This window comes from Bos grunniens, chromosome 21 (assembly GCF_055505025.1).
Source record: "Bos grunniens cultivar Pamir isolate PY7600 chromosome 21, Bosgru_T2T1.0, whole genome shotgun sequence".
Classification (NCBI taxonomy): domain Eukaryota; kingdom Metazoa; phylum Chordata; class Mammalia; order Artiodactyla; family Bovidae; genus Bos; species Bos grunniens.
Genome location: NC_141185.1, coordinates 26,940,126 through 26,964,184, shown reverse-complemented (window position 1 = coordinate 26,964,184; position 24,059 = coordinate 26,940,126). Strand labels below are relative to the sequence as shown.

The 24,059-nt window shown below is 38.0% G+C and overlaps 1 protein-coding gene across 4 annotated transcripts in view; it reads left to right on the top strand.

The window, feature by feature from the left end:
* Positions 1–24,059, top strand: part of NPAS3 (neuronal PAS domain protein 3) — a 958,674-nt gene that overhangs the window by 287,969 nt on the left and 646,646 nt on the right. For 3 of the 4 annotated variants that reach the window (XM_086363633.1, XM_086363630.1, XM_086363631.1), the window contains one exon: positions 19,774–20,018. In XM_086363633.1, coding sequence (XP_086219759.1) covers positions 19,774–20,018 — 245 coding nt within the window. Of the gene's footprint in view, positions 1–19,773; positions 20,019–20,126; positions 20,178–24,059 lie in introns of all 4 variants that reach the window. The other variant, XM_086363632.1, reaches the window with a different exon arrangement.

Here is a 24,059-nt window from a genome sequence, read left to right as displayed (position 1 = left end):
TGTTTCTGCTTACTGTGTAATACTTTTCTATCTTCAGCTGCAAAGAATAGAATCAATCTGATATCAGTATTGACCATCTGGTGATGTCCATGTGTAGAGTCTTCTCTTTGCAAAACTGTTAGACTTTGCCCTGCTTCATTTTGTACTCCAAAGTCAAACTCGTCTGTTATTCCAGGTATCTCTTGACTTCCTACTTTTGCTTTCCAGTCCCCTGTGATGAAAAGAACATATTTTTTGGTTTTTGTCTAGAAGGTCTTTTAGGTCTTCATGGAACGGTTCAGCGTCATCTTCTTTGGATTATTGGTTGGGGCATAGACTTGGATTACTCTCATGTGAATTGATAACAATGGTCTTGTTTAACATGAACTTTTACAAAATTGCTAACACAACTTAATCACTAATTTTGGGGGCACACTATGACTCATTTTGAAAATGGCTATTCAGATTTTTCACCTCCTACTCTACCATCTTGATTGCTCTCTCTCATTTTAATTTTTAATGAAAGATCTTTTGTATATGGTTTTCCCTTGTGGCTCAGCTGGTAAAGAATCCACCCACAATGTGGGAGACGTGGGTTTGATCGCTGGGTTGGGAAGATCCCCTGGAGAAGGGTAAGGCTACCCATTCCGGTATTCTGGTCTGGGGAATTCCATGGACTGTACAGTCCATGTGGTTGCAAAGAGTTGGACATGGCTGAGCGACTTTTACTTCACTTTTTTATTTATGATGTGATCGTGGTGAACTGATTGACATTTCAGTTGTGATAAAGTGTTTGAAACTGTGGGGCTGAATTGTAGTAAACAGATCTATGCATGAATATACATATGAGTATTTTCAATTTTTTGAGCTACTTTTAATAATAAGTTTGATCCTATGGAGTAGAAACTAATCTATTTTTTCCTGATTATTTATAGAAAATGTGTAAAACAGAGTGAAAGGGAGAAATTCTGAGGAAAAAAACCACTCTGAGAAAAATCAAGGTTAATAGTTTCTTTTCTTCCAATCTCACTTTCTGCATTTCTCTCCATTTTATGCGTCTTCCTCATTTTATCATTGTCACCTACTATAGCTCTTTATATCTTATACATTATGTATCCCATAATTAAACTTACTGTCAACAAAGGCTATTGCTGGTGTTAAACCGTAGATGGTTAACTGCCACAGGCCAAATGAGACCCTTAGGAGCCTTGCATTTTTAAAATGAGATGCTCGCTCGATATTTTACAAAATGAAAGATTTTGCATTAGAAAAATAGTCTACATTTCTGACTTCTTTTAAATAGGAAGACTTGGCAACTTTGGGGTCTACCTTCCCATCTAGTAACAAATGTTTTTCCTGAATAATGTGTGCCCTCTGGTGACTAGGCTAGCGCTCTCTGGTTTGCCACAGTCCACACCACTCCTGGTCACTGCTCAACGCTGAGGGTCCAGTTGCCATTTATGGTCATGCTTGCTTTGCTTTCTCTCAGTGCTCTTTATTCATTTGTGTAATTTTGTTGGATCCTACAGGTATTTGAGTTTATGATCTCAAACTTAAATTCATTTGTGCTAGACTAATCATGATTCATAAAACAAGCAAACAAACAAAAAACTCTGGCTCACTCTTCTTGCAAGTATGAATTTTATGAGAAGAGATATAAACAAATCCAATGAGTGATTCTCTGAGAAACTGTGTAGAAGAAAATGAGGTGACAAAACTGAGAGGGTAAGAAAACAGAATGTGAAGGGCAGTGTATATAAATCAATCCCTTTAAACCAGTTGTGTGTTCGTGTGTGTGTGTGTATGCACACGTGTGCACCTGTGTGCACGTGTACATTTATGTATTTGAAAAGTGACTCTGGGAATTCCCTGGTGGTCCAGTGGTTAGGGGGCTGTGCTCCCACTGCAGGGGACATGAGTTCAGTCCCTGGCTGGGAACTTAAAAAAAAGTGACTCAGGTTTATAGCCATGGGAACAGGACCCAGTTGCCGCATTGCCATTGTTGACTCATTGATCTCCATAGTCTCTTTGTAAATATATTATTGGGAAATGCTGCTGTTATCAGAACTGAAACTAAAGACTTAAATGGTCTTTTGTCCCTGATGACTCAAAAGGAGACCTTGAGGGAAAACCCTTTAAGATGAATATCTCAGCCCAAATAAAACAAAATGAAATACAGAGAGGACAGAAGGTGAATTTAAGAAAAGGGCTCCTGTGAAGTGCCTGTGGGTAAGTAAAAAGGTTACAGGATATTTGTTTTGATTGAGGACCATACTGGGATGACAAGTCAGGATGGAAGTATTCAACCCTAGGTCTACCTTTGTATTTTTTAAGCTAATTATTTGGTGGTTTATAGATTCAGATACTAAGGTTGTTTATGGAAGCTTTGTGGTAAAGGCCAGGTGAGCAAATCACTGGCTTCCATTGCCCCATTTCAATTAAGCAGTCCCTTTTACATCAGCTTACAAATCAGTCATCGTGTGCTTTCCTACATCCGAGTAGGAAATTCAACACTTTGAATTCATGTTACTATTAAAGTTGTAATTATTCAATATCAGTAAATTCAGTGCTAACTTTCAGTTAATAAGACAACTGGGTCTTTTTAATGTCATGTATACTTATATCATGGAGAAGGCAATGGCACCCCACTCCAGTACTCTTGCCTGGAAAATCCCATGGATGGAGGAGCCTGCTATGCTGCAGTCCATGGGATCTCGAAGAGTCAGACACGACTGAGTGACTTCACTTTCACTTTTCACTTTCCTGCATTGAAGAAGGAAATGGCAACCCACTCCAGTGTTCTTGCCTAGAGAATCCCAGGGACAGGGGAGCCTCATGGGCTGCCGTCTATGTGGTTGCACAGAGTCGGACACGACTGAAGCGACTTAGCAGCAGCAGCAGCAGCATACTTATATCATGATACAACCTTTTGTTTTTCCATGAGCAGCTCACAAATTCATGAAATTAAAAAAAAAAAGCCTATTCATTTATTCTTTATTTAATTTCATGCTATAAACATTAATTTTATACATCAAAATAGTACCTATCTTTATCATCTTGTTACATAGTTAGATATGACTCAGAATAACTTACTTGTAGTTCCTCAAAGTCAGATATTAATGAGAGGACTAAGCGTCTATCAAGGTTTTTCAAAAGATTTTAGGGTTTGGAAAGGACTTGGTTTCTGGTTACGTAATGGATGCTTATAAATAAACAGATGTTTCCTGTGGTGTCCTGCTTTATAAAGTACCTCAGTGAGGTGTTATGACTCCTCAAATTAAATCTCATGATAATCCCTGGCACATTAAAATATTTGCTGCTTCATATATGAAATCTAATGCCATGGACACACGGTTCCACCAAGGGCCACCACCAGTTAGAAGTGGGAGGTGCAGCAGTCAATGAAAAAACAATGATCCTGATTATTTGGTCAGTGTTACAACTTAGTAGAGATCTTAGGATACCATTTATTGAGGCAACTTGTTAACCAAGACTTGACTTGAGTCAGTATCTGCGATTTTGCTTCAGGAAGTTCAGTGTGTGAAGTATTTTGTGTGCTTATTTGTCTGTGTTTTCTCCTGGGTTAGAATCCGCAGATGCCCTCAGGTTGGCAAGGAGTGAGTTACACATGGAAGAAGTCATTCATTCAGTTCAGTTCAGTTCAGTCTCTCAGTTGTGTCCAACTCTTTGCGACCCCATGAATCGCAGCACACCAGGCCTCCCTGTCCATCACCAGCTCCCGGAGTTCACCCAGACTCACGTCCATCGAGTCAGTGATGCCATCCAGCCATCTTATCCTCTGTCATCCCCTTCTCCTCCTGCCCCCAATCCCTCCCAGCATCAGAGTCTTTTCCAATGAGTCAACTCTTCGCATGAGGTGGCCAAAGTACTGGAGTTTCAGCTTTAGCATCATTCCCTCCAAAGAAATCCCAGGGCTGATCTCCTTCAGAATGGACTGGTTAGATCTCCTTGCAGTCCAAGGGACTCTCAAGAGTCTTCTCCAACACCACAGTTCAAAAGCATCAATTCTTCAGCGCTCAGCCTTCTTCACAGTCCAACTCTCATATCCATACATGACCACAGGAAAAACCATAGGAATGTGGTCCACTGGAGAAGGGAATGGCAAACCACTTCAGTATTCTTGCCTTGAGAACCCCATAAACAGTATGAAAAGGCAAAATGATAGGATACTGATAGAGAAACTCCCCAGGTCAGTAGGTGCCCAATATGCTACTGGAGATCAGTGGAGGAGAAATAACTCCAGAAACAATGAGGGGATGGAGCCAAAACAAAAACAATACCCAGCTGTGGATGTGACTGGTGATAGAAGCAAGGTCTGATGCTGTAAAGAGCAATATTGCATAGGAACCTGGAATGTCAGGTCCATGAATCAAGGCAAATTGGAAGTGGTCAAACGAGATGGCAAGAGTGAATGTCGACATTCTAAGAATCAGCGAACTGAAATGGACTGGAATGGGTGAATTTAACTCAGATGACCATTATATCTACTACTGCGGGCAGGAATCCCTCAGAAGAAATGGAGTAGCCATCATGGTCAACAAAGAGTCCGAAATGCAGTACTTGGATGCAATCTCAAAAATGACAGAATGATCTCTGTTCGTTTCCAAGGCAAACCATTCAATATCACAGTAATCCAAGTCTATGCCCCAGCCAGTAACGCTGAAGAAGCTGAAGGTGAATGGTTCTATGAAGACCTACAAGACCTTGTAGAACTAACACCCAAAAAAGATGTCCTTTTCATTATAGGGGACTGGAATGCAAAAGTAGGAAGTCAAGAAACACCTGGAGTAACAGGCAAATTTGGCCTTGGAATACGGAATGAAGCAGGGCAAAGACTGATAGAGTTTTGCCAAGAAAATGCACTGGTGATGACAAACACCTCTTCCAACAACACAAGAGAAGACTCTATACATGGACATCACCAGATGGTCAACACTGAAATCAGATTGATTATATTCTGTGCAGCCAAAGATGGAGAAGCTCTATACAGTCAGCAAAAACAAGACCAGGAGTTGACTGTGGCTCAGACCATGAACTCCTTCTTGCCAAATTCAGACTTAAATTGAAGAAAGTAGGGAAAACCACTAGACCATTCAGGTAGGACCTAAATCAAATCCCTTATGATTATACAGTGGAAGTGAGAAATAGATTTAAGGGCCTAGATCTGATAGATAGAGTGCCTGATGAACTATGGAATGAGGGTCATGACATTGTATAGGAGACAGGGATCAAGACCATCCCCATGGAAAAGAAATGCAAAAAAGCAAAATGGCTGTCTGGAGAGGCCTTACAAATAGCTGTGAAAAGAAGTGAAAAGCAAAGGGGAAAATGAAAGATATAAACATCTGAATGCAGAATTCCAAAGAATACCAAGAAGAGATAAGAAGCCCTTCTTCAGTGATCAGTGCAAAGAAATAGAGGAAAACAACAGAATGGGAAAGACTAGAGATCTCTTCAAGAAAATTAGAGATACCAAGGGAACATTTCATGCAAAGATGGGCTCGATAAAGGACAGAAATGGTATAGACCTAACAGAAGCAGTAGATATTAAGAAGAGGTGGCAGGAATACACAAAAGAACTGTACAAAAAAGATATTCACGACCCAGATAATCACGATGGTGTGATCACTGACCTAGAGCCAGACATCCTGGAATGTGAAGTCAAGTGGGCCTTAGAAAGCATCACTACAAACAAAGCTAGTGGAGGTGATGGAATTCCAGTTGAGCTATTCCAAATCCTGAAAGATGATGCTGTGAAAGTGCTGCACTCAATATGCCAGCAAATTTGGAAAAGTCAGCAGTGGCCACAGGACTGGAAAAGGTCAGTTTTCATTCCAATCCCAAAGAAAGGCAATGCCAAAGAATGCTCAAACTACCACACAATTGCACTCATCTCACACGCTAGTAAAGTAATGCTCAAAATTCTCCAAGCCAGGCTTCAGCAATACATGAACCGTGAACCTCCTGATGTTCAAGCTGGTTTTCGAAAAGGCAGAGGAACCAGAGATCAAATTGCCAACATCCTCTGGATCATGGAAAAAGCAAGAGAATTCCAAAAAAAACATCTATTTCTGCTTTATTGACTATGCCAAATCCTTTGACTGTGTGGATCACAAGAAACTATGGGAAATTCTGAAAGAGATGGGAATACCAGACCACCTGACCTGCCTCTTGAGAAATTTGTATGCAGGTCAGGAAGCAACAGTTAGAACTGGACATGGAACAACAGACTGGTTCCAAATAGGAAAAGGAGTTCGTCAAGGCTGTATATTGTCACCCTGTTTATTTAACTTATATGCAGAGTACATCATGAGACACACTGGACTGGAAGAAACACAAACTGGAATCAAGATTGCCGGGAGAAATATCAATAACCTCAGATATGCAGATGACACCACCCTTATGGCAGAAAGTGAAGAGGAACTCAAAAGCCTCTTGATGAAAGTGAAAGTGGAGAGTGAAAAAGTGGGCTTAAAGCTCAACATTCAGAAAACAAAGATCATGGCATCTGGTCCCATCACTTCATGGGAAATAGACGGGGAAACAGTGGAAACAGTGTCAGACTTTATTTTTTTGGGCTCCAAAATCACTGCAGATGGTGATTGTAGCCATGAAATTAAAAGATGCTTACTCCTTGGAAGAAAAGTTATGACCAACCTAGATAGCATATCAAAAAGCAGAGACATTACTTTGCCAACAAAGGTTCGTCTAGTCAAGGCTATGGTTTTTCCAGTGGTCATGTATGGATGTGAGAGTTGGACTGTGAAGAAGGCTAAGTGCTGAAGAATTGATGCGTTTGAACTGTGGTGTTGGAGAAGACTCTTGAGAGTCCCTTGGACTGCAAGGTGATCCAACCAGTCCATTCTAAAGGAGATCAGCCCTGGGATTTCTTTAGAAGGAATGATGCTAAAGCTGAAACTCCAGTACTTTGGCCATCTCATGCGAAGAGTTGACTCATTGGAAAAGACTCTGATGCTGGGAGGGATTGGGGGCAGGAGGAGAAGGGGACGACAGAGGATGAGATGGCTGGATGGCATCACTGACTCGATGGACGTGAGTCTGAGTGAACTCCGGGAGTTGGTGATGGACAGGGAGGCCTGGTGTGCTGTGATTCATGGGGTTGCAAAGAGTCGGACACAACTGAGCGACTGATATGATCTGATCTGACTAGACGGACCTTTGTTGGCAAAGTAATGTCTCTGCTTTTGAATATGCTATCTAGGTTGGTCCTAACTTTCCTTCCAAGGAGTAAGCGTCTTTTTATTTCATGGCTGCAGTCACCATCTGTAGTGATTGTGATTTTGGACCCCAAAAAATAAAGTCTGACACTGTTTCCACTGTTTCCCCATCTATTTCCCATGAAGTGATGGGACCCGAAATGGTAGTATCTCCCTCCACCCAGGCAGCTGGCATCCTGCACCCTGGCACACACTGCCTTGGGGTTTTGAGGACCACAGAGGACACAGGAGCCGAGTCTGTGCAGCTGAAGGACTTGGTAATTTGGTTGGATGCTCATGTGGGGTAACTTGAGAAGGGATAAAGGCCTCTTCCAGCCTTTTACTTCCAGTTCTCTTTTAGAGGAATGACCAAGACAAGCATTTTCTCCAGATACTTTTCAGATACTACTACATGCAGTGATGACAGGATAACATTTGATAACACTATCAGGAAAATCATTCATTAAGTGAAAAATACCTTGAGCATTAAGGTGTTTTGAGGCTCAACTTGGGGCCAGTAAAATTACATACATGTTTTTTTTTCAAAAAGTAATTTTTATATTAAAAATATGTTTATTGAAGAAGTTTTAGAAATTAATTATCTCCTGCCTGCTCACCTCCCATCTTCTGACCACCCCCTACAAGAAATGTTTACCATGTAGAAATAACCAATCTCAATATTTTGGCTTGTGGGACTCAATCCTGGTTTGGATATATTTTCTCTGTATCCATATATAGTTATAGATACATTGCTATAATTGTTCAACCCACTGTACATTCTTCTTTATGATCTTCCTTTTATCACTTAACATATTATAAAAATGTTTTTCCAGTCATTGAATATTTTTTTCAACATCTTTAGTATCTTGAGAATATTTCATAATTTATTTCTAAAGTCTATCAAAAGAGGCAGTGAATATTCTTTTAGAATGTATTTGTTTGCATCCTTGGCCAGCGTGAGATCTGTATTTGCCAAAGTGTTCCCTAGAAATTGTAACAATGTACACCTCTGGTAAGTTCGACCATGCTTTTGGAACCTTGATGAAAGGTTAAATAAAAATGCATGCCTTTAAAATAAAGTCAGGTAGGGAATAAAATATGTTCTCTTTTCAGACTGTTGGCACCATTATTCTCAATTGTAGTGTTTAAAGAAAGGGTGGCCACTTTATGTATTTCATTAAAAATGCAGGCAGTTATAATATAAATGTGTTCATTGATGTCAAGTAAATGGGTGTGCTGTTTGCAGTATTCACATGACCATAACTTTCATTTTTTAGACTTTAAAATCTTCAAACTTGTCAAAGCCTGCTTTCTCCTTTCCAAGTTTCTCCTATCAGGCTTGAAAGTTTTCAAAATCTTTCTTCCACTTGGTCGTGCTTTCAAAAGTGTTTGAAATCACACTTAGAGAAAATTAAAGGAAAAATGAATTTTCCCTCTAGAAAAGGTCATTTGAATTTGAATTCCAAAGCAAGTTAGTTTGGGACTTAGAGCAATTAACAGCAAATTTATGTACTCCAAATTGAAGTATGTTTATATGCCTGAAAAAGGGGGGTTATTGGACATTTTATTAGTGAATTAATGTTTTTATAACAATTGTGATGGAAATTATATGGGTGATTATCAGTTAAATAAAACTTTATCCATGACTTAATAGTCATATAATCAGGTGAAGGGGACTCATGACTTTATTCCTGTAGAGGCAATGCAGTGCAGTGGTGCTAAGGACATAAGGATGGAGCATCTTGCCAAGGTTCAGATTCCATTTTCAGCTGTCAGTGATCTTGGGCAAGTTACTTTCTCTCTCTGTGCTTTGGTCTTCTTATTTATGAGATGGGGGACAATCATATTTCCAGGGTGATCAGCTGTTCTGGTTTGCCCAGGCCCATCCTTTTAGTACTAAAAGTCTAGGATCCAGGGAAAGTTCTCTCTGAGACAAGAAAACTCCTAGTTTGTGGGGATGAGGGCAGAAAGTTAGAAATAGAGCATAAATATAGTGGCCCCCCAAAACAGGGGCTAAAATAGCAGTGTTTTAGGGTCAGATATATATAGTGGAGATGATCTACTTTCCATAGATGCTGTTACTTCCCCTGTCCATCCTTGCTGATATTGACAATGGTGAATTAAGTAGGATAGTGTTTAAAATACTTAGAGCCTGAAACTTAGTAGATGTTCAAAGATGTTTGTTTTCATTCAGTGTTACTATGATGTTAAGGTTTATGCTGCTTTTTGATGCTATTCAATATTAAAAAGCAGAAACAGCACATGTACTTTCCTGTCATTGATATGAAAACTAAAACTATAGTCCTTTGGAGTGATAGAAATCCCTTTACATGGTTAGTAAAATGTCCTGCCATCACAGAGTGCCCACCATTCCTTCTCATTTTTGCCTTTCAGTGGAGATGCTCTGACCCTTTGAAATATTTAGCAGTAGACTTCCCTCTCAATGTATGCTCACGACTTCTGTTACTGCTAATGGAAGTTACACATGTGTGCTCACCAGGATGAGAAAGGCCTTTATCCCATGTCGGGCAAAGACCCGTGATCCTGAATCTCTTTCTAAACTTCAGACCTGAAGAGAGCAGTGCAGGGAATTGCTGCTTTCTCACTATATTAGCTTCTTCAATTTCCTTTTAATTGGAGCCTGCAACCCAGAATCTTGTAACTTCAGGGGGATGAACAATACAAATTAAGATCTGGATGCTTTCCAGGAATGGCTCAGCTCAAAGAACAGTTTTGTTTTTTTTTTTCCTTTTAACACAGTTGTGGCTATTCACAAATCGCATGCAGTTGCCTAATGAGTCCGTATTTGCTTCTGAGGTTTCACATTTGCAAACTATACTGCTGAGAAAGTAAGTGATGTGTTCACCCACCTCTGGTGTGAGCTGACTGATTTCATGTACAGGACAGATAAATACCAGAATAGTCAAAATTCTAAACCAGTCGCACAGAACCTTCACATACAATATCTTACCCTTGTTCAGGACATTCATTTCTCCCCAAGAATTCTTTCTAATGTATAAGACTTCAATTTATGTTTAAGAACTAGTAAACTATAGCAGTTTGACAGCCATTCACACTTAATTCTGTGCATTAAACCAACAGCATTCTTTTCCACAAACATCCATTGTTAGGACAATGCTCTCAGACAGAATTTATGAGAAATGGAATTATGTTACCAAGGAGATAGCATTTACTATAATGAAGAGTAGATCCTAGAAAATGGCCCCTTTTACAGCAGCTCAGAGCAGAGCCACAAAAGCAATTGATTGGTCTTGGCATTTAGTCTTATATCAGCTGTGTCATCCATAGCTTCAGGAGTGAGAACACTAATCTAAAGTGACATTTCTGTTCTGGCGGGCTTTTCTGCCCTGATGAAAGCAATTACTTCATTCCTAAATGATAATTTGCAGGAGTTTCAACCACTTTAATTGATAATTTTTTTTTTGTTCTGAGTTCAATTGTGAAGTGATTAGCTGATTTGGTAAATAGAAATTTAAGGTGTGAAATATACAAGTTGCTCCAAGGTAAAGTGCTATTTATTGGGTGGAGAGAAATTACTTGATAAAACTGCAGTTTTTTTTGTTATTATTATGGAACTGCCAGTTGGTAGCTTAAAGTTCTGGAGGAAAATGAAGAACAAAACACTTTGATTCAGGAGGTTTTTGGCAGACACCAAAGCATGCAATGAATAGTTGGGTCTTGCTGTGGTTCATTCAAGGGTTATTTGAATCAAGGTGAACACTGGTTGAAAAGGACTGTGCGGACCTCTCAGCTTTCTTTATTACTATTCTAATGACTCATTCTGGTATTAAATCCTCTTACTTAAAGTGTTAAGAATAAGAATGCTCATTGGCTAAAACCAATTAATTTAATTATTAAGTTCAAACATACACAAGGCATTTTCTGAAGATGAGGGAAAGCATTCAGTGGAATGGCTTTAATTACTCTTTGGATCTATTTTACCACAAGTCAAAAATAGGTCATGGTTATTCAATCAGAATATATCATAGTTTAAAGATTTTAAAGATACATCTTGATTTTAATACTTTATTGCATGTTAGCAGTTGCACATGTTTTTGACAATGTTTTTAAGCAATCAATTTCATGATATTTTCTTACATGCGGGAAAAATAATGGTAATTTCACTTGTTAAATGAGGAAAATAAGGCAAGAATGAAGGTCAAACTGATTTAGCACATCAAACAGTCTTTGTCAGCCAAGCTTAATATATCCTGAGTTTGTGGAACAAATGAAATTTTGCTGCTATGTTACACTTTGCTTCCAAACAACCATTACAACTGGTTTTATATATTGTGTGAGCATCAGACCATCAAACAGTGCATCTTTACTGACGTGTTGCTGCAGCGATGATCTACAGCAGCAATCTGCCATTTATATAAGGGCAAAATGTGCATCTATATTTAGTTGTGAAATTGGCCTATTATACTCTTGATGTTTACAGAGGCTAACATAAATTAATGATGACAGCTATGAGCAGTGCATTAGTTAAGCAGCAGAGTTCTTACCTTGAACTTGAAGGTTCCAGTTTTAACTTCCAGTATGTACTATACTGCTTTCTTCACACATTAAAGGAAGGTTTCTGAAATTATTACCCTTTCTTGAAGAGCATTAAAAGATTTTAGGTTGGGAGTTATGTTGTACATAATCCTACCAGATAACAGTTTTTTATGCATTTCTCAATTATATTACCTTGTAAGAAAGGTGGTATTTACAATCATGGGGGGAAAATACTTCTGAAAGATTTTTATTCTTTGCAGTGGACTGATTTGATTGACTTTGAACTCTCTGTGATGCCAATGTGTGGTGGACTGTTTTATTGAAAGTAATGAAGGAAGGGCAAGCAGTGCTTATAGAATCTTTACTGTACTTTTTCCCTGGGAAGCTGCCTCATTCAGCTCATGTCAGGGCAGGTGTAGGTACCAGAGTAACTATAGATTTCACCGTTAACTATGACCAGAGATCTGACAAGTATGCAGGTGTTCAAAGGTTCATGAGTTAAAATGCTGCAGCCTTTGATGAATTTTTGATGGCTGCATTTTTAATACAGGTCGACCTTCTTCCTTTGAGTCTGCATGCCAGATTAATTGATAAATAGTAGAAGTCTAGTGCTGGATTCTCCTAAGCAAAACAAGTAGGAAAATCCATAAAAAAAAAAAAACTGCCTGTCTGGCTCCTTAGAAGTACTTTAAAAAGGTAAAATTTAAAGTGGTTTTTACTCTACTTTTCCTTTCCCCTAGAGTTAATGACCAAAACCTGCCGTGTTCTTTTATAAAGACTAGTTATTGTAGTCTAAAAGTTTACATGAAGGTGTTAACTTTGAGGCTTAGAGAGAGGATTTTTATGTAGAGAGAGTATGGATCTGTTGATAATGTCCATATAAGAAATCATTCCATAAATATAAAGTATTAAAAAATAGCTGATAGATATCTGGCTGTGAAGAAGTCATTGAATAAGAAACATTTGACTAAGGGGACTTACTTCTGTTGGCTCCTCTGGGACAGTTACTATTTCTGCTCTGTTACATTCTGTAAATATCCAACTGTCTTGTTTCTGTAATCACTATCACCATTTCTGTGAAGTAGAAAACCAAAGAAATTGAACTTTGCAAAGCTAAATTTGACAAACCACAAGAGACAACTTAGTTCTTTTAATGAGTCATCACATCCAAAGTTACCTGCTTTTTCCACTATGGACAAGTGTCCCAGTGAACAATTGACACCTTTATCCAACTCTGAGACTGCTTCGGAGAGATTGCAAGTGCTAAGTCAATTTCATAATATTGGCTTTGTGATAGTGGCAGTGCCTGTTTGGTTTTTGTTTTTTTTTCTAAGAAGCAACAAAACTTTCTTTTACCTTTTTTTCCTGTCTCATTTCTGGCTCAAGTAGAGTTTCACGATTCAGCCTTGCCCCCAGTATGGAGGCTAGAACTGGAAACTGCTGTTGTCCTTCCAAGTTTCTTCCCTGCTCCAAGTGTTCTGGGTGAGCTCTCCATGGTCCTGGATTTGGAGCTTTGCCTGGCAGACAGAGCTTTCAGATTTGTGATGTTTTAGGAGATGCTTTGAAAGATCATCTTCCTGCTAGGAATACACATATACTCTTTCTGATGAATAATTATCATTGCAATTTTGAAGTCTTCCATAGAAGCTTTCACAGTCCTCCCGAGTAACCCGCCCATTCCCTTAATTACTGTTTGGATGTTCATTTTTCTCTATAAACAAAATTGCTTGTCAATTTTGAATGTCAGTTTTTTCTACTTTAGGGAACTAAAAAATGATCCTTTATTATTCTTAGCATAGGAAATCACTTATTTATAAACATTTCATCTTCCATTAATGAGACATGCATTTTTTATTTGAACAAGTCATTGAGTATACCTATAGTAAAAGACAGGTAGACCTAGGCGTAAGGAGGAACATAATGAAAAATCAATATCTCTGCAATCAAGTAGTTTTATTTCACTTAGTATATGGTGTGGTATGTCAGAACCAGTAGATGGAAATCTTATTGGTGAGAACACAGTATAAATTATAAAGGACCTCAAAGCATACAACAGTTAGTGTGACATAAGCTTGGGTTTTGATTTAACACATCTTATACAGTTTTACTGTGTCCTAGGCACCACTATAAATATTTTTTTAACTACCTCAGTTAATTTTAACAGGAGCCTTATGAAGCAGTATTATCATCACATATCACAGGTGAGAAACTGAGGCAAAAGATGTTAAGTAAGTTGCTCACATTTACTAATTATTATGTAATTAGTCATAGAGCCAGGATTTAAGCACAGGCTCTGGAATTCATGCACTTACCCTCTGTCTCCTGCTATTGTGGAAGACATGCTGAGAGAGGCAGCAGACAGAGCTTGCAGAAAGTGAGAAGCATGAGAGAACATGGAGGCATTTAAATAAATAGGCAATTTTAGGGTTATCACCAAGCAGAAGTCAGCTCTCTGACTTAATTTCTACTGTCACTATATGGGAAGTAAAATTTACTAAAAAATGAAAGTCATAAGTGGCAGTAAAGAAAGGAGTTTGAGAAACAATGAGTAAAAAACATAGGTATTTAGAATTATAGAAACTATAGCCTGAATGAAAAATAAAATGATAGGAAAGATGCTACTAGTTAAAAGAAAATTGTAAAGAATTCTGGAGGAACAAGGTAGCGATCAGATGTGGTACTAAGATTAAAACAGTCAGGCTTTTTCCTAGGTATAAAGTTATTATAATAGTAGTCAGTGCCTATAGTGACTTTCCTGGTGGCTCAGATGGTAAAGAATCTCCTGGCAGTGCAGGAGCCCTAGGTCAGGAAGACCCCCTGGAGAAGGGAATGGCAACCCACTCCAGTATTCTTGCCTAGAGAATTCCATGGACAGAGGAACCAGCGGGGTACAGTCCATGGGGCTGCATAGAGCTGGACAGACTGAGCAACTGACGTTCTCACTTTCACTTTCCATGTTTATGTAACATTTACAACATGGCAGTTGTAAGTAATATATGTCAAGGCATTTAGCACTTGACATATATTAGCTCAATTACTCCTTTGAAGATATTGTGAAGTATGTTCTACTATAATGTCTGTTTCCCAGATGAGGAAATTGAGGTCCAAAGAAGCTGAGACTTCTGTCCACGATTGCCAGCTAGTACCTGTGTGATGCTGTGGACATGGAGCCCCTGCTCCAAACATCTGTGCTTCCAAGAAAGCTTAAGTATAGGTTGACTACATTTAGGCATTCTTCAGTCTTATTAAAATTCTTTGTTGTAAAGCTCTAAAGGAGACTCTACCACGTTTAGAGTTTACAGACTATCTTAACTGTTGCAATATAGAACTGTCCAAGGGAGGTTCACTTCTTTATAGTCTACAATATATTACTATGAAATTATCATGTGAGCCATTGCAGTGGTCCCAGAAGATTTGCCAAATGCTACTTTTTTGTCATCCTCATGGTCTAAGATGATAAAATTGAAGTTCAACATAGTGACTTAGAATTATAATGTCTACAATGGCCAAAGTGGATCTCAGAATCCCTTCATTGGAACTCTTTCCATGAAACATACAGCTTGCCAAAGGAACTTAAAATACATGGAGGATTCAAAAAATAACTTTATGTTTAACAAATACTGACTGCTGAATCTTCATTCTTAGTAAACTCTTTTTTGATTGCTTGTTAGGTATATGCTTAAAGGTATAACTTTATAAATGTGTAAAAGTTGCTTAAAGATGTTGAGTGAAAACATACATTAAATAATATTATTTTAACCAAGGATATTTTTAGGATAAGTTAATTCTAGCAACATCAATGGCAAAAAGAGAGCAGAATCCAGCTTTATAATCCTTATAAGAAGAAATTCTATATGTTAGATCATTATTCTTTTGGATGGAGTGATGGATCCCTTTTGAAAATTTGAGAATCATTTAATAAACCCTCAAATATATATATATATATATATACACACACACACACATTATTTTGGATATGATTTTCAGATATGCATGTGTGTCTTTGAAAATAGTTGTTGATTTGTTGTTGGTGGTAATTATTAATGAAGATGATACTGTTGTCATCACAGAGTTAAAATTTTGATTTGTGGAGGATTTTCTTTTATTCAGAGTCTAAGTGGAAGAGCATTAAAGTAGTGGGAATTTTGGGCTCAAGAAGTAACTTACTACTTAGTCACATTTTAAGTGGCAGACATCAGGCAGTAACATTTACTCACAGTCAATCCATTCTTTCTCTAGTATTTAGAAATGCAACTGTAATGTTTTGATTTAGAACACAATGTACAAATGCAAATTTAGGTTAGGTTTTAATGTAGTCCTTAATTCAGTGTGAGAATTACTTCTAACTAGGCTCTACTTCACAAAAGCAGGCAAAAGATTAATCCACAATCTGTCATTGTCTTAAGGTCTTTAGCTTCATCTATTGTATCAGTATCTCCACAACCTCTATAATCCTTTGACTGTATTTTATTGCTGTTGCCCTCAAAACCAATTACTACTTATTACAGACACAGTGCCCTCATTCTGGAAATCTTCTGTACTGTGGTGTCTGCATAATGATGTGGTGGGGAGTCATGGAAACCCTTTGTTATTAAGATTGTGGACAGGAAGATTACTCCAGTAGGGTAACACAGTGTGTGTAAAGAGATTTTTTTTTAAAGGGGGGGAGTGATAGAGAAGAACTGATAAGATAATATATAGAAGCACATAAAGTAAGTGCTATTTTAGAAAAGCCAAGTGTCAGAGGGCAGTGTTTAAGCGAGGAACCCCAAAGCATTAGTGTCCATATACCCCACCTTCCCTGAGTGGACCAAAAAGAGTCATCTCCACTCTACTTCACCCTTGGAGCCCACTGGGCTACTCCCTGTGATCTTTGGCTTTTCTACCTTAGGATTAGTTTTTTTCCTTAGGTTATTGATAAGCCCATACAGTAAATATCAATTTCAGAATATTGCTTAATCTTCTATTGGCTTTAGGTGAATAGAGAAATTCCCATTATGAATGTTAGTAATATTGATTAGGTATCAGATGAATCTATTTGTGACCACTGAATGACATATATAAGGAAAATTACATATAACATCCATGTGAAACTTCTGGCAGAATTGACCTCCTGAATTATTACCCAATTGCAAAATGAGTCCCTGCTCCATTATTGACCAAATGGCATGTTTTATTTGGCTTGCATGCTTTTCAAAAATGCCAATTAGTTAACATAAGCTTAAAATGTAACATAAACTTGGAAATACTATGTAAAAATTCGGATTTTTTGTTTACTAGAAACAGCAGTAGCTGAAATCTGGCAGCACATGTAAGCCTTCCCCCAAAGCAGCACACACAAGGCGAAAACTGTATATGCTTTCCTTTGCCTGGGCTGTCATCCTCCAGTTCTCCACAGTCAGCATCAGGCCTCTTTACTCATTGACATTCCCTGCCTTAACCCTGCAAGCCCTTGAGTTAGCAGCCTTGCTCCAGAGCTCCATCATAGTCACTTATAGGACCAAAAAAAAAAAAAAAATTTATATATAAGCTCAGCCCACCTTCTGGAGTAGTATTCGATTATGATAACACAAAAAGAGCAAAGCACTAAACTTGAACCCCTGCACTCTACAAGTGGTAGATAAAACATGTCAAGTGACATAGTTCTTTGGGTACAGCTGACTTAAATGGTGTTAGATAGATTACTTTTATTATATAGGGGTAGAGGAGGGCTATGAATCATTGTTTTATCCTAAGATGTTGACATAGATTCAGATTTTACTTGTACTTGGTCAGACTTTAAGGCATCTCTTGCTTTCGTGTACCTAGTTATCAATCAGCCACATTGAGCATTTGAATAATTGAATGGAGGTCAGCTAAAATCTTGGGAAACAAAATGATATAGCTTTTCCGTATAAATTAGTGATGTTTCCACTGAAGATTATCACCAGAGATATCAGGACAAAGATTTGTCACCTGTGACTGCTTTGACTCTGAAAATGGTAGTGTTAATTGGTCTAGTTCTGAGAAATACATTAACTGGCTAATGTCAAATATTTTATTAATGGAGCAAACATGAAACCTGTTGGGCTATTAGCCTAGCAAGTATTTGACCCAAACATCATGGAGCTATTTAAATTACATAGATACTCAGTAAAACACTTGAAGTGTCTGCAGTGAAAACAGTTTTCCACTATGAACAATATCAGATATGGTCTAAGGTAATATGCCTTGGTGAAGGAAATGGCAACCCACTCCAGTGTTCTTGCCTGGAGAAACCCAGGGATGGGGGAGCCTGGTGGGCTGTCTATGGGGTCTCACAGAGTCAGACACGACTGAAGCGACTTAGCAGCAGCAAGGTAATATGGAATGTTATTGCTCATATTAAGAGGTTGAAGCCATACTACTCGACTTATTTTGACCTGTTCCTCTGGTCTTGCTCCTCTTTCTTGATATTTTATATTGGGAAAAACCAGGATGCTAGATTCAAAGATTTTAAATGCTTTCAAAGCCCGATAAAATGGATACTTATATATGATGTTAATAATACCTTGATACTCTAAATATTGCCCAATTATTTATCATCACAGTCTGATTTTGAATTTTATTTTTCATCAGACGCAAAACAGAACAATTCAGAGTAGGTGGATTTCTCCTGTCAGATACTCACATATAACTTCAGTTGTGCCAGATTCTGCCCTCAGCAATGCGAGCAAACTTCAAACAGAAATGTGCATAAATAGTTAAAGGAAAATGCTGGATCCCACCTGTTGCCTCTTCTGTGAAGTAATATGTCTATAATGTTTATAAATTTTAATAACCCATATGGGGCTTTATCTTTCAACATTAAATTTATATTATTTTAAAGTTTGACTTTTCTGGGTGATATATTTTATTCTCTAATATCTTAGAGAATCTATCCATCTATGAATGTATGCTCCTTAATAAAGAATTAAAGTATTCTCTTATCAACCAATTACCAGTGCATTTATAAAGTTCCATTGAAATCATCATTTTCAATGAGAGTTTTTCTTTATCGGACTGAAGGTTATGATTCTTATTGAGGGCTGGAAGCACATCAGCATTTTATTTGTTAATTCTGTGAACTGTGTTTTTGTTTAGCCTTTGTTCCTCGAGATGGTAATAGAAAACATTTTTTAAAATGTATCCTTTTGAGGGTTTAGTCTTCCCTGGTGGCTCAGATGGTAAAGAATCTGCCTGCAATGTGGGAGACCCAGGTTCAATTCCTAGGTCAGGAAGATCCCCTGGAGAAGGGAATGGCAACCCACTCTGTTATTCTTGCCTGGAGAATCCCATGGACAAAGGAGTCTGGCAGGGCTACAGTCTATGGGGTCACAAAGAGTTGGACATGACTGAGCAACTACACTTTTGAGGGTTTAAGATCCCAGAGTGATAATAGTTGAATGAACAAAGCCATTGGCTTAAAAATAGATCTATAAATGGGCTTCCCAGGGGGCTCAGTGGTAAAGAATTTGCCTGCCAATTCAGGAGACATAGGAGATGTGGTTCTATCCCTGGATAAGGAAGATCCCGTGGAGGAGCAAATGACAACTATTCCAGTATTCTTGCCTGGAGAATCCTATGGACAGAGGAGCCTGGCAGGCTGCAGTCCATAAGGTCACAAAGAGTTGGACACAACTGAGCATACACTCACACATGCAGATATGTAATTATAATCACCGTCTTTTAAATTGCTCATAGCTGATAATAGCAAGCATCACCTGTAAATCTTATGTCTCAAAAACAATGACTATATCTCAGTGCCTGGGTAATTGGAGGGAAAAACTTAACAAGCAAACTATTTTTACTCATTGCACATGAGTTTGTGGCATATAAGCCCAGAGGTAGAATTTATGGTTTTAGTGGTCTTTGTCTGGAACTCCTTTTACCGTGGCCCTGAAATTTTGAAGAAAATTTTGGTAGATTTTGCTGGTTGCGGGGAGGGGCGGGCACAGATGAAGTAAAAAGAAAAGCAGTGTTCATCTGATTGACAGAATCACACGTTCTAAACAGCACTTTTTCACTTCTTTGATTCCAGTTTACAAGCATTGAGAAAGGAGAAGTCCCGGGACGCTGCCCGGTCCCGCCGGGGAAAAGAAAACTTTGAGTTCTATGAATTGGCCAAGTTGTTGCCTCTTCCTGCAGCCATCACTAGCCAGCTTGACAAGGCTTCCATCATTCGACTTACAATCAGCTACCTGAAAATGAGGGACTTTGCTAACCAGGGGGACCCTCCATGGAACTTGCGGATGGAAGGCCCTCCACCTAACACGTCAGTAAAAGGTAAGGTTTCAGCCCCTGTTGATCCTGGAATGTGGTCTGTTGGTGTCTCTGAGATGAAACGTTTACCATCATCCTCTCTTCTTTTCCTGCATATCAAATCCTTTAAAGGGATACAATTGTGGAAATCTGAACTCTGCATGAGAAAGACACCATGTGAAGGTGAAATAAACCTCTTCTATTTCTATTTTATTTTCAAAAAGTCTGTCAGCCTAAATAGTCTATCACTTTAGATAAGGTTTCAGGGAAATGAGAATGGAATGACTTACATTAAAATGTTTCTTGGGTTTAACTTATGTTATGCTAATATATGCAAATTATTATTAAGTGGGGGGTGGTTAAGAGAATACTTGGTAAAGGTTAGGACTAACATTTTCTGATTTTAGTTACCAAAGAGAGGCAAAGAGCAGAGTACAGTTGTAGTAGGCATTTTGAATAATGATTTTATTGACTAACAAAGTGATCAATCTATGTATTGTTTCAACTCTTTATATATAATGCCTACAATTTGTAAATATAAACATGTATTTATGCTCCCAATCTGGATGTACTTACCCTTAAAATTTATTAAAACTTTAGGTCTTTTTTACCTTGATACTCAAGAGGGTTATTTTCTTGCATGTTCTTGAAACATCTAATAACTAATGAGATTTTAAGTATATGAATATGCATGCATGTATTTATTGATGTACGTGTGGTGTTGGCCACTGATTTTCTTTAACAATGTATCACTCAAGGCATGGAATGGGATCTGTTGGTTTTTCTGCTTTAACTTAGTATCTAGGCCCTTGGTGAGCATGGAATAACTGGACATGGGATGGAATTGCAGGCAGCCTTCTCTGGGGGAGGAATTAGATTCTTAGCTATGTGATTATACCTTGATGAGTACCTGTGAAGTCCCTGTATTCTTGGCTGTTGTAGGGAAGGATACTGGGGAAAGCTATAACTTCTTATAGGATTCAAATAAAATGAAAGTTCAACAGCAGTGACTTGATAATTCTGTGCTAAGAGGTGTAATCATATGTATGTAGTTATCTGTGTGAATCTGTTTGCATCTTTGTTATCGTTACTTAGGGATTCTGTTTCTTATGCTTATTAGAGAAGGAAAATTTGAATGCAAATTGTAACAGGTTATTTTTCTCTAGGGCAGAGGTTGGCATACATTTTCTGTAAAGGCCATATATAGTAAATATTTTAGTTTTGGGGGAGTACTCAACTCTGCCATTGCAGAATGAAATCAATCATAGACAAATATAAATAACAAGATATGGCTGTGTTCTAATAAAACCATACTTGCAAAGCAGGCAGCTGCCACCAAGTTTGGCCCACAAGCCATAGTTCACAGACTCCTGCTCTAAGTATAAGAATGACATTTGAAGGTTGAGAAGAACATACAACGGAGATAGTTCTCAAGGGCAGGGTGTCAATATGAGGAAGCACACGACAAATAGACCAAGGCACATTCATGCTTTTCTTACACAGCCCTTCTACCCTTAAGAATGTTGATGTCAGCTTGGTAATATACCAGTCCATGTTCCAGATACTAAAACGGGAATTTTCCAAAGCTGAGGATGTGAGTATAATCCTAGTAAATACTTAAGAGTTTATTTAGTAGGTTGTCTTTGTGTTTATTCCAAATCATGTAAGATGAATGGATACATGTAGCAGGTTAGAAATCACAAAAGAGTATAAAATATATTCTTAATCTTTTTATTCAATTTGAAATACATTGACTGAGGAACTTATATTAACTTGTTTAACATAATTATCTTTTACTTCCATCTTTTCTTTAAGAGAGTTGGTAGCTTATAGTCTTCCTTGGTAGTGGTTACTGCCAAAGTAGAAAAGTCTAATGGTTCCATGGTCTGTCTACTCTTCTTGCTCTTGTTTAGTCGCTAAATCATGTCTGACTCTTTTGTGACCCTCTGGACCTTAGTCCACCAGACTCCTCTGTCCATGGGATTTCCCAGGCAAGAATACTGGATTGGGTTGCCATTTCCTTTTCCAGGGGATCTTCCTGACCCAGAGATCACACCCACGTCTCCTGAACTGGTAGGTGGTTTCTTTACCACTGAGCCACCAGGGAAGCCCTGTTCATTCTTCTACAATGTGATAATTCTGCTTGCTTTTGGAATCATGGCCTTTTAGAGATGCATACTTATAGATAGTATAGAACTAAGCCCTCATTTTACAGGTGAGGGAAATGATATAGAAAGGGCTTACAGTTAAGTATTGCTGCTACTGCTAAGTCGCTTCAGTTGTGTCCGACTCTGTGCGACCCCATGGACTGCAGCCTACCAGGCTTCTCTGTCCATGGGATTCTCCAGGCAAGAACACTGGAGTTGCCATTTCCTTCTCCAGTGCATGAAAGTGAAAAGTGAAAGTGAAGTCGCTCAGTCGTGTCCGACTCTTAGCGACCCCATGGACTGCAGCCTACCAGGCTCCTCCATCCATGGGATTTTCCAGGCAACAGTACTGGAGTGGGGTGCCATTGCCTTCTCCTACAGTTAAGTATTAGAAGATCTAAAATTAGAATCCCATTGTTTTGCTTTTCTGTCTAGGGCTCTTTCAGATATTATTTCTAGCAATAATATTTGATTTCTATCATCATCATCATTTGATTTCTATCTCATCATCCAGATGAGAATGCTCTTAGCTTTGGACTATGGCTAATAATTCATTTTTTTGTGTGACCTCCAGTCAACTTAACTATGTAAATACTAATGATGAAGATGGATTAAAATAAGATAAAATACTGTCTCTGCTCATAGGATAAGTTCAGTCTATAGAGGAACATGGTGATGTCAGTGAGAAAAGTGGGAAGATTGGAATTTATATACCAGACTTAATTATTTAAAAAATTTTATCCAGTTTATCACAGATCATCCAGTTGTCACATGTTTACTCCCTCTATTAGAAATCTGATGATAGTCTAGAACTGAAGTCTATACTGTACTGAAGTAGGGGACTTGCTACTGTTTACTCTGGCTCTCAAAGGTTGCTAGAAATGCAATGGGTGCTTTCGGTAAGCTGGTTCTGCTGTACAATATATGTATATTTTATTGCTTTCCTCTTTAATGCAAACCTGCTACTCATTCTGATCAAACATTCATGAAACAACAACATCAAAAGAAATTCATTTTAATTTGCTAAGGTCTTCTATGTTGTGCCCTTGAAGAAGTTCATATGGATAAACAAGCTTATATAAATAGCCTCCAGCATCATGTGAAGTGCAGTTCATAATCCAACAATAAAACAGTAGACATTATACTTCGTGCTTCTCCAAGCAGTCTCTTGAATAAACCTAAAGGCATTTGGAAATTTATATGAAAAGTGCTTACACGATGTAGGCAGCATCTTTTTAATGTGATGAGTTGTTCATGTTAATAATTAAATTTCAAAGCTTAAATTTAAATTTGTCCCAAACAACTATATAGAAATTTAATTATTTTAATTTACTGCTTCAGAAAGGTTCTTTATTCTGCCCTGTGTTCATCATATCTTTTCTTAAAAGTCTATAAAGGTTGATGAGTTTGTTTTGTGATGCCCATTGTGTACAGATTATTGCAAGTTGTGCTTGCTGAAAGCACACTCAGGTGGCGGTGTGTAATATGTCCTGAGTCAATTACTTCATGGAAATGATATGTTAAGCAATTGGAAGGTAACAGATAGTTTTTTTTCCATTATTTTAGAAATATCTCTATTGTTATAATACAGATCAAATCTACAATGAACATTATGCATTATTCAAGAAATGACCAGGCATTCTCAGCAGTGTTTCAGCTAAATAACTGATGATTGTAACCTTTAAAGAAATCTCATTGTGGTGACTGTTGGTAAATCACTTCTCCATTCATAGTAATCTCTGTTTAGAGGCTATCTAGAAGCCATTATATCTTTTATTAATCTTCAAAGTAATGGCTGCTGATTTGACATTTGCTAAAACTAGATAAATTTTCTGTCTTTCTAATACCACAGACTTCAGTCAGTTTTTGGAGTATATCTGTGTCTGCTGCAACTCTATTAATCCAGGAATATTTACCA